The sequence below is a fragment of the Euprymna scolopes genome, chromosome 37, assembly GCF_053919585.1.
Source record: "Euprymna scolopes isolate OS-2025 chromosome 37, ASM5391958v1, whole genome shotgun sequence".
NCBI lineage: Eukaryota > Metazoa > Mollusca > Cephalopoda > Sepiida > Sepiolidae > Euprymna > Euprymna scolopes.
In genome coordinates, this window is record NC_136518.1 from 17,804,263 (window position 1) to 17,816,536 (window position 12,274).

Consider the following 12,274-nt stretch of genomic DNA (forward strand, 5'->3'; position numbering starts at 1 on the left):
CACATTATTAGTCCAAGTCGAAAATCATATTTCAAATGAAAACAGAAAAACTTTGATGTATTAACGTGTCACATTATTAGTCCAAGTCGAAAATCATATTTCAAATGAAAACAGAAAAACTTTGATGTATTAACGTGTCACATTATTAGTCAAAGTCGAAAATCATATTTCAAGTAAAAACAGAAAAACTTTGATGTACTAACGTGTCACATTAAAATAAATATCCTCACCAAAAATGATAAACATTGATTAAGTAGAATATCACCTAGAAGTTTATAGGCTTAGTATATTTTTTTAATCTACTATTGATATGTGCAGAAGTACTGGAAGTTGTCATAAGGCAAGGGAGATAAGTCAGGCTTTCATTTAAATAATTAAAAATGAACATAATACAACAGATGCAATTTACAATAAAATTGTGTTTAGTTGTAATTAAACTTCTAATCGATATTTTTTTTACTAATTTTTGTTGATGATATTTATTTTAGCATGACACAGGAGTACATCAAAGTGTTTTTACTTGCAATTTTCAACTCTAACTAGTACTATGGAAACACCGGCAAATTCTATTTAATCAAAAAGTGAGATAGTGACAGACACTATCACTCTAGGTCAGAGTGGACCTGGCAGCAGTGATAACTATATCTGGTTTAACTGCTGCGTTTTCTAGATATGTACCTGTAGGAAATTACTTTTTTTTTTTTCATTTTTCTTCATCTTTTTCTTCTAGGGGATGGGACATCCAACCAGATGTCTAACATTTACCCCTATTTTAGTGAGTCCAACTAAGAGATCTTTTCAGGATTCTAATGCACGTTTGAGTGTCATGTCAAATTGCTTACAGATTTATAGACCAATCCAGATATTACCACATCACTTGGGTGGTCTGGGTGGCAGCACATCCTTATAAAATTGCTAGTTTTGTCTAACATTCATGTGGTTCACCTCTTACTAAGCTAGCTTTAAACAGAAGAAAGCTGACACAAATTAAACTGTAATAGAAACCAATCTTGCAAATGACCTCGTGTTTGCTTAGCCTGTAAAATGCCAGCAGAAAATGTAGAAAAGGAAAGACAAGCATAATTTTGTAGGTCGCTCATTGGTGAACAACGTACGCCATTAATTTGCATGTGTACACATTTGGTAACTGCTGAATAGGACGAATTCTAGAGCAGGGGTTTAGTGGAGTTTTTTGTTGGACAGCTTAGAACGAAAACAAGAACGAACGGTGGAAGATAATGTCGAATTTGTTGCAAGTTGAGAAAAGAAAGGAAAAAAGACTTATTGACAAGAGGACAATTTGACACCGCCAGATTTTTGTCTTAATTTTGTTTCCTTTCCATTTTATATAAACATTTCAGTTCTTGTTGAAAATCGCCAGGAATTGCAGATTCTAAGAGCATGTTTCAATACTGTATGTTTAACATGCTTTTCTTCAAACTTTTTACATCCTTTTTTGATTAATTTTCTCTAATTTTTCAATCCACAGATTAAATTTATGTTTATTTATATATATATATATATATATATATATATATATATATATATATATATATATATATATATATATATATACAGGTTTTATTTTTTATTACCGTATCTTTCTGTTAAGTTACATTATTGTTTCAGCTACCCGGCCGTTTTTTTGGCCGTCTGTAGCTTCCACAGACTTTTACAGGTTTTTTCTGTAAAAGTCTGAGGAAGCTACAGACGGCCAAAAAAAACGGCCGGGTATCTGAAACAATAATGTAACTTAACAGAAAGATACGGTAATAAAAAATAAAACGCATATTTGCTCTACAACAGTATTGAGCAGTTTCTTCAGTTTTTATTAATTACCATTTCTACTAACTATATATATATATATATATATATATATATATATATATATATATATATATATATATATATATATAAAAATTGATGATGAAAATAAAACCTAAATAAATTACAATATTTATCGATCCATGAGAAATTCAAACAAAGAATTATAATAACGAAAAATCCTTAACCCATGGAGTTTTTAATTTAATTTCTCTATCTTGTGTAGCTTTTGGAGTTTAATTTCTCTATCTTGTGTAGCTTGTGTAGCTTTTGGAATTTTAAATTTAATTTCTCTATCTTGTGTAGCTTTTTATTATTTACATCACTTATCCGTGCTTCCTTCTTTGGCCTAATGGCTAGAGCTGATAACTATAAACTGGATAGCTATAGATTCAATCTTGGGCTAGGGAGAGGTACTAGTCTAGCCTCTAGCCACACTGAAGAGTTATAATACAGCGAAATGATCTATGTGTGGGTGACTATATATATATATATATATATATAGAGAGAGAGAGAGAGAGAGAGAGAAAGAGAAATAAAAAAGGAACAAACCAAGTTATGTATTTTTTATTTCTCTATTTCGTTGGAATACTATTTCCATTATTCTCATCATATATATATATATATATATATATATTTAGTAATGTGATTGATAATTTAAAAATCAAATTATAATTAAATTAAAAATCCGTTTCATAAGAAGTAACAACAACAAAATCAATTATTTTTACGATCGTTTCGGAAAACAGTGTTTTTATTTTGGTAGACATCAAGTTACGGACAATAATTATTACATATAGTTTATAGACGAGTTATACGTATTGGTCGTATAACTCGTCTATAAACATCGTTTATAGACGAGTTATACGACCAAAGAGACATAATCACTTTCCTTATTAGTATCGACACGAAAGCAACTTTAACAGATACATCTGTCTTACTTTTAATGCTAGGTTTATTTATGGTGTCTTTTAAATTTAATAAAAACCCTTCACAATTTGCTGATGAGGAAACCTTGTTTATTAAAAAACTATATGTAATTATTGTACATAACTTGATGTCTACCACAATAAAAACATTGTTTTCCGAAACGATCGTACAAATAATTGATTTTGTTGTTGTTCCTTCTTATGAAACGGATTTTTAATTTAATTATAATTTGATTTTTAAATTATCAATCACATTACTAAATATTAAATTAGCTCTAGGATATTTACCTATCGAGCTTATTATATATCTAAATTACAACGAGCACTTTTTCTTTCCTGTATTTTAATTAAACCAGTAATTTCACTATTACATTAAAATACACTCTGCTCTTTAGACTATTGTTCTAATCTCCTTTTAATTATATATATATATATATATATATATATATATATATATATATATATATACACACTCTGGATGTTCTTCCTGTTTTAAGGTAAATGAATGTGTTAACTGGGTGTTGCTTATATGCTAATGAGATACGGTTTAGCAACAGATTTGATGTAAGTCTTCCATTCTAGGCCTAGAGTGATTATCAATCCTAGAAGTTATCACGGCCAAGGAAAGAACCATTAATTTTACACATTGCAGACAATAATTGTTCACGATTTTCAACTGCTAATTGTATGCATATTTTTTTACCATCATTGTCAATTTCATATTCATTGGCAATATTTCCATTCCTTTTTGGAGCATGAATAGTCTTTGCCAATCCTCTCGTAACATTCTGTATCTCTAAACTGACAATCCTTCCAAATCTACCACTAGTCTCTCTCTCTTAACAAATATAAAAAAGACTCCCCAATCTGATAGATCTTGCACTCTCAACCAAGCTTGACCATTCATCGTATCATCGAAATGTTGCATCCTTGTGCCTGTTTTACATTTTAATGGAATGTGGTTTGATGAAGTCATTGCACTTGTACCCTGTTGTATGTACGTACCCTCTGACAAACTCGTCCAGCAGCAAAATCCCACCCTTTCACTGTAGAGATCCCTAGACACCAAAAAGCCTTCTACTCTAATAGTTTCTTCCCTTTGACTGCTAGACTTTGGAATTCCCTCCCTGTTTCTGGCTTCCTAGACTGTACTAACATTCAAAAGTTTAAATGCAATATGAACAGACATCTTGCTCATCTTCTCACACAGACCAAATGGCAACAAATACCTTGTTTGGAGTGAATAAGAGAAAAAAAAGAAATTCCATCTAAATCCTTATCCTTGAATAGCCTTTGGCCTTGATATGTGATAATCCACAAAAGAAACGTTTTTGTACTGACCTGCCTGTCAGCTGAACAGGAGACACCAATTCCGACAGGGCAAGAAGCTCCATGTCTCGGCAGTCGGATCACTCGGACATCATGGCAAAAGTATTTGCCACCAAACTGAGCCCCAATTCCCATATTTTGGGTGAGTTTGTGGATTTCTCCTTCCAACTCCACATCTCGAAAGGCACGGCCATGTTCATTACCTGAATGGAGATCATAATTGCACGATGAACAGAGAGAAGACAAAATCAAATACAAATCCAACATAGATTTTCTGACATCCTTAGTTCCAGTCTTGTCAGATTAACCATTTCACCTAGCAATCCGATTTAACATCTATTACTAATTGATATTTGTCCGAAGTTGCAATTATACCATTACTTTTATTAATGTATTATTGTACTTCTATTACTAAAGGAGATTTGGTATCTGTCAGTTCAGATTCAAAATGGGTCTATATTATGTCTGTTAAAACAACTTTAAAAAGAAACTGAAATTTTTGAAATAATTACTAATTAATTTCTAATATCTATTGTTAAAATTTCATAAAAATTGAAGTTGTCTAAATTTTTACAATGGCTTCCACTATCTTTTTGACCCCCCCCTTGCATAAAACTAAATATATCCCACATAATTCACCCTTATGCCTAGTATGTTCCAAAATATATAATGATTGGTCAATTAGTTGAGGAATTAATCCTATACATAGAAATATGCAAACACATATATATCTCTCTCTCTAACTAAAAAAGGAACAAACCAAGTTATGTATTTTTTATTTCTCTATTTCGTTGGAATACTATTTCCATTATTCTCATCAGATATATATATATATATATATATATATATATATATATATATATATATATATATATACACACTCTGGATGTTCTTCCTGCTTTAAGATAAATGAATGTGTTAACTGGGTGTGGCTTATATGCTATATATATATATATATATATATATAGAGAGAGAGAGAGAGAGAGGGAGAGAGAGAGATAGAGCTATAAAAAGAAACAAACCGAGTTATGTGTTCATCAATGTTTTGTCTTTATTTAAAGACTTCCTCTGGATAAATGAAATCAAGAAACCAAAAACACCAGTATAAATATTTTCAAATTTTCTTGTGAAAGTGTGACGCTCTCCCATTTCAGAAACGAAAAAAGAGATTGTAAATTCAAAAAAAGGGGCGGGGGGGGGGCTTGCATTGCTAAAGAGAGGGAGATTTTTGATAATGTCATATAGCCGTTAATATATTTTTAAAAGATATGATGCTGCTAATAATCTTTCTGGAAAAAAAAATATGTCTGTTAAAATTCAAATCTAGGTGTGTAACAGAAATGAAATGAGTGTTTTTGTTATGTAATTTATTGATTGAAATTATATGTAGTAATTATTTTATGAGGTGTTTCTATGGTGTGAGAAGGTTAACCTTTGTCTACAATTAAATTATGTTCTTTCAATAAACGTTTATGTTTTAATGGCGCTTCATTATAGAAACCTCCACGTTGTTTAATTGTGCTTGAATTTGCGATAAGCACAGATTCAAGAAGTCTCCGGCGCAGTTTATTTGAAATAAATTGAACTATTTTTGCTTGTTTGAAGTCAAAGGTGTAATTATGCTGCAATGAATGAATTTTCAAATATTTGTGCTGGTGTTTTTGTTTTCTTAATTTCATTCATCTTGAGGAAGTCTTGAAATAAAGATGAAATAGTGATGAACACATAATTTGGTTTGTTCCTTTTTATCTCTCTATTTTGTCAGAATACTATTTCCTTTATTCTCATTATATATATATATATATATATATATATTAGCTGATCGCTTGGTGTTGCCCGGTCGTACAATATGCTTAAACATAATATTTTAATTAATGCAGATTGCGTATGTATTAGTATAGAATCAATCTTCTATTGAATATTACATATTACAAGGAATAATTTGCCTGGTGGACAAATTTGCAAAAAAAAAGTTTAAATAAAATAATAAATAAATGAAAATAAATAAAATAATAATAATGATGATAATGTTGTTTATCAAATTCCATCCGTGTTTATTTACAATATCACGTCAGCTGATATTTGGACTAGAAAAGTTACATGTGATTGTTTTTTTTAATTTAGTTTTTTTTTAATGTTTAGTTTTAAAATATGCATAGAAAGAAATGATTTGCAGCGATTTTAAATGGTACCTCTTCTTTTATCATAAATTAAACTCATTAATAAGAAAAATTAAAATAAAATGGAGAGGTACAACCGGACCTGAACAAGGGATCATTTTCGATTTTCGAAAATGATTTGCTGAGATTTTATTATTTCCAGTGTTGCCAACTGAGATTTAAAAAAAAAAATGCTAAATCAGGGAAAAGAAATCTCCATAAAATCAGTAGAATTTTAACTTTTGCTGTCTGAAATGTTCAAAACCTGCTAACTGCTAATTGGAAACAAAAAACCTCAAAAAAAAAAACAAAAAAAAAACACTATAGTTTAACTTCTTACCCTACACAAAAATATTATGAATATAAGAAAGAAATATTTCATGTTTTCTCAGTATATATTTTTGGAATCATAATTAAGTGGTTGGATCCCCAAAAGGTTTTCAAATTTTATCAGCTAGTTTTATCTGTTTTTCGGAGAGGGTATATTTTGTTTTGCAAGAAACTAATCATAAAATCAAACAGTGTTTAATATAATAAAAATTAAATCGAAATATATTACAAATTACACATCTCAATAATAGCATACCTAAATATTTAATATTGCCGAATAAATTCTCCTGAAATATCAGAAAAATTAATACATGCAAAATAAAAATTACAAACGAAATCCCCAAAACACAGGCAGCACATTTATGCATAAATTAATTTACAGATTGTAGAACCATTTTGAAGGGGAGATTGGGGAGGGTAAGTAAAAATGGCACAAATATATAAATGGGAACAAAATAGCACACAATGAAAATCTTTGAGACTATATACGAAAGGGAAAATATTAAGTAGTTTGTTAATTTAAAAAATAAATTATATACTGAAAAGCAGATTAGGACTTTTAGCTATTCCCCTTCTAAAAATGAGATTATGCTTTTTTAAGCGATTACGTATGAATATTCCAAAAAACTATTTTCGAATTTAAAGTGGCGGATCTTTTTTTTTTCATATAAATGTTTATCAAAATGATCATTTCTAGGACATTCTAACCTTTTCTGAGAGATAACTAATCTTTAATGTCTTTCTAATCCTAAGAATGTCATAAAACCACACAAAATCACATTAAAAATTAAAATATGCAGAATTTATCTCCCATAGCAAAATAAAATAAACCGGTAAAAAACCTGGGAAATAAGCATGTTACTTTACATTAAATTGGGCAGCATTTTTCTTGGCCACTGTCATTCACAATTGCATATATTTTTGTTTGCTCTGAATATTTAAAAAAAAAAAAATCACAATTTAAATATTTTACAATATCTTTTTATTTTCAGTTTATGTGTATTATTTTTTACTTTTCCAAATAAAATTAACATTAAAGTTCTGATACTATATTTTATCTTTTCTGTCCTTGAAAACATATATATATATATATATATTTAAAGGGGGTTAGAACACTAGTCTAAAGAGCAGAGTGTATTTTAATGTGATAGTAAAATTACTAATTTAATTAAAATACAAGAAAAGAACAGTGCTTGTTGTAATTCAGATATATAATAAGCACGATAGGCAAATATCCTAGAGCTCCTTTGATATTTAGTAATGCGATTGATAATTTAAAATTCAAATTAGAATTAAAAATTAAAAATCTGTTTCATAAGAAGTCAATAATTTGTACGATCGTTTCGGAAACGATGTTTTTATTGTGATAGACATTAAGCCACGGACAATAATTTTGACATATAGTTTTTTTAAAACAAATATATATATATATATATATATATATATATATGTATATATATAACTGAAGCTACACATATACATATGTAGCTTCAGTTTTAAATGAGTGTAGTGAGAAAACTTACCTGTTGTAGGTAATGTGTCTAGGTATCTGCAAGAGGCTAATTTTACTGTCTTCAAGTTATATTCGGCAGAAGTGCCACCTACGACAATAGCCATATGATAGGGTGGGCAAGCGGCAGTTCCAAGAGTCTAAGGAAGAAAATAAATATAAGAAACAACATTGTTTCATTTTGGCGAACCGATTTACACTTGTAGCAAAAATGGCTACATATATTAATACATTAAAGTATGAGAGAACATGTAGGTCAGGTCGATAGCAGTGGGTGTGAAGAGATAGGTATAAAGCTGATTTTACTCTAGTAAAGCTAACAGCTTTTTATGAAAGCTATAAACAGAAAATTTTCTCTGTGTGTGTGTATAATCTTTGAAGTTTTTGAACCTTCAAAACTATATTAAAAAAATAAAACTTTTAGTCCCAAGTCCTTCGTTGGAAAACTCCTTCGATTTTAAGTCAATTACTCTTTTGCAATCACTGCATTAGTTGGCTTCCAATAATTTACTTAATATTATTGTAGGAATCATAAAAAATTGTTTTGGAAATTTAAAAATATATACATACATTTATTTATTTTCTTATATATGATATATAAATATGTGTATATATGTACATGTGTATGTATGCATATGGATTGGTGATGGGACTATTCCAAAATTTTCTCAGATTTCAATACAATTGCAGATTCTTTTCAAAATTCCCAATTCTGATACAAGTACCGATTTCTATTCTTCTAAAATTTCTAAACGTTCAAATGAGTGTAAAATCCCCATGTAATGTCTACATGTATATTTGATTTTTACAACTGCCGACCGAGAGCGCATCACCCCGCACACCACCTCTCTCACATCTCACCCCTACTCTACCCTTCAATAGCTGACCGGACACAGCTCACTAGCGACTTATGTGACCCATATAAACCTAGACACTACACACACCAGCAGAAAAAAAAAATAATAAATAAATAAATATAGTAATAATAATAAAGACAACAAAATAGAGAACATACAAAAAATAATGATAAAGACAACAAAATAGAAAACATACAAAATTAAAAAAGCTCACGCTAAAGCAACAAGTTACAAATCAAAAAAAAAGAAAAAAAAAAGAAAAGACAAATAAATAGAAATAAATAAAATTATAAACATGTTAATTACCTAATCATACCATACATAAATCCTCTACTCACATTTGCTCCGAGGCCCCACGTAGCTACCCAACTTCCACTCCATCATCTAGCATGCTTTGAATCGATCTGTTATGCTTACCATTTGAAAAGGGAATTTTTCCGAAATTAATAATGGAATTTGTCGCAGACATAACAAGTAAGACATTTTACCAATACAACTGAATAAATATATGCATATATAAAATATATGTATGTACTTATTGATTTGTAAATCGCCACTTGTTCTCGTCTTCTCTTACCAACAACGACTATATTTCATTCCTCGCATTGTGACAGCCTTATATATATATATATATATATGATTGATATGTAGTTTGCTTGAAGCATTGTGTGGGATAGGTATGTAGTAGAGATTTAGAAGGCTATCACAATGCGAGGACTATATTTCATTCCTCGCATTGTGACAGCCTTCTAAATCTCTACTACATATATATATATATATATATATATATATATATACTCGGGTTTTTTTATATTCAAAAGTAATGGACTAATGAATTCAACAAGGTTGTTAGATAGTGCTCAATAAAAAGAGCTGATAATACTTGTTTATTGTTATATAAACATGCTCACATCCCGCTGCTACAAATAGCCACTTGTTTCAATCAAACAACAGATATCATCAGGCAGCGACTTGACTATTCAAAAGTTCAATGAATAACCTATATATATATATATATATATATATATTTATTATTTATGCACTTTATTTGTTTTTACATAAGCAGTAATATGTTGCTACACAGTCATAAGCATGTTTCAGTCAGCTACGTACCACTAACTAGAGACCTCTTCAGGCGATACAGCTTATACTGACCACATAAAAATTCTAGTCAAATTAAAAGCATTTTTATAACTGAATAACCCGATTAAATCTGAAACCTCTTTTAGCATAGATATGTCAAATTCACATTCGCCTACCGTTTGAACCTATACATATTAGTATGTTTAAGATTTAGGGCGGCCATCAAACACGCATACGAAAACATTTCTTTCTAGCCTTCCATCGCGATCCTTATCCTTTTCCATTCACTCCTATATCCAAACACAGACTCAAAGTTGCACCCCTATTTGGTCTTATTTACATACAACCAAATCTTATTTTTCACAACATTTGACGGAACCTCCTGATATTAACTTTCTGTGATGAGGAACATCTAATATTTTCATTGCAAACTTTGCTTTTGTATAAGCTGTTTCGTCTGAAGAGGTCTCTAGTTACTAGTAACTAGCTGACCGAAACATGCTCATGACTGTGTAGCAACACATTACTGCTTATGTAAAAACAAATAAAGAGTATACCCCACTCTACTTCAGTATTGAGCACTCTTGTATTAACCTCGTTAAACTTTATTGGTTACTTAACTTTTGAAAACAATAACCTCAGATTATATATATATATAATTTAAAGGGGATTAGAACAGCAGTCCAAAGAGCAGAGTGTATTTTAATGTAATAATAAAATCACTAATGTAATTAAAATAAAAGAAAAACAGTGCTCGTTGTCATGCAGATATATAATAAGCTCAATAGGCATATATATCCTAGAGCTATTTTAATATTTAGTAAGACGATTGATAATTTATAATTAAAATTAAAAATTAAAAATCGGTTTCATAAGAAGGAACACAACAAAGTCAATAAATTGTACGATCGTTTTGGAAATGATGTTTTTATTGAGATAGACATTAAGTCATGGACAATAATTTTGACATATATTTTTTTAAAACAAAGTCTCCTCATCATCAAAAATATTGGGTGTTTTTTTTTAAAGACACCAAAAATAAACCTAGCATTTTTTAAGTAAGACAGATGTATCTTATAATGGTTCGCCTTTTAAAATTCGTAAGTATCATCGTCAAAGCATTCATTTCGATGGTAAATGTAGCTTATGACTACATCTGCCTCACTTAAAAAAATGCTAGGTTTATTTTTGGTGTCTTTAAAAAAAAAACACTCCAGATTTTTGCTGATGAGGAGACTTTGTTTCAAAAAAACTATATGTTAAAATTATTGTCCATGACTTAATGTCTATCTCAATAAAAACACTGTTTCCGAAACGATCGTACAATTTATTGACTTTGTTGTGTTCCTCCTTATGAAATCGATTTTTAATTTTGATTATAAATTATCAATCATCTTACTAAATATATATATATATATTTAGTAAGATGATTGATAATTTATAATTAAAATTAATTTCATGATTTGTAGATTTGTATTTGATGTACACACATTGAATGCCTACTGGACATTATTCTTTAGTGTTTAAGGTTTCTCTCTACAGGGGTTTGTCAGAACAACCTGGTATGAGGATACGTGTCCCTACAAGTAAGCCCTAGGTAACTATTCAAAATCGCATAGTATTCACGGCCTAAATAAAATCTTCTTGGTATGGCTAACTAACATTGGCTTTTACAGGGAATGGTGAACCTTCTCCAAGTGGTTTTCTGTTTTTAAATCTCTGAATATTTTAGAGTAAAACAGCTGATGATCTTTTATTTTACATCTTAGGGTTAGGTCGCCTGCTTACCTTGATTTTTTCATTGATAAAATTCAAAAATTTCTCTGGATTGAGGATAGCCTTTGTCTGTTGAAAGAGAAACGTTTTGTTAGCTGACCCTCCACCTTTGGCCAAAAACAAAAAATCGTAGTGGTTTGATTGCGTAGAATAAATATCAATTTGGGCTGGAAGGTTGGTTCCTGTGTTCACTTCTTTATACATGTCTAGTGGCGCCACCTGGAAATAAAAGACAAAAATATTGTTAGATATGTAACTGTTCAGTTGGTTTGTTTTTAACAGCATATCAAACGTTTTAGAGTTATTTAATGCCGAATCCAGTATTTTGGAAATTATTTTTTTTTTTTTTTTTACATGGAAGTCACCACTTATCAAGGCCTAGAAGCCACTCGGGGATAAGGGTTATTGCGTGTACAGTAATCAATGGGATAGTATCATAGTAATCGTTAGTATTGGAGTTTTGATAAAGTGTCTTAC

The 12,274-nt window shown here is 29.9% G+C and overlaps 1 protein-coding gene across 1 annotated transcript in view; it reads right to left on the minus strand.

Annotated features, from left to right (window-relative positions):
- LOC145261107 (fumarate hydratase class I, aerobic-like) overlaps window positions 1-12,274 on the minus strand; it is a 65,679-nt gene that overhangs the window by 16,758 nt on the left and 36,647 nt on the right. Inside the window, exons 6-8 of the mRNA XM_080119324.1 lie at window positions 11,810-12,016; window positions 8,095-8,221; window positions 4,095-4,285 (exon numbers count right to left, since the gene is read on the minus strand). Of these exons, the coding sequence (XP_079975450.1) occupies window positions 4,095-4,285; window positions 8,095-8,221; window positions 11,810-12,016 (525 nt within the window). The remainder of the gene's footprint in view (window positions 1-4,094; window positions 4,286-8,094; window positions 8,222-11,809; window positions 12,017-12,274) is intronic.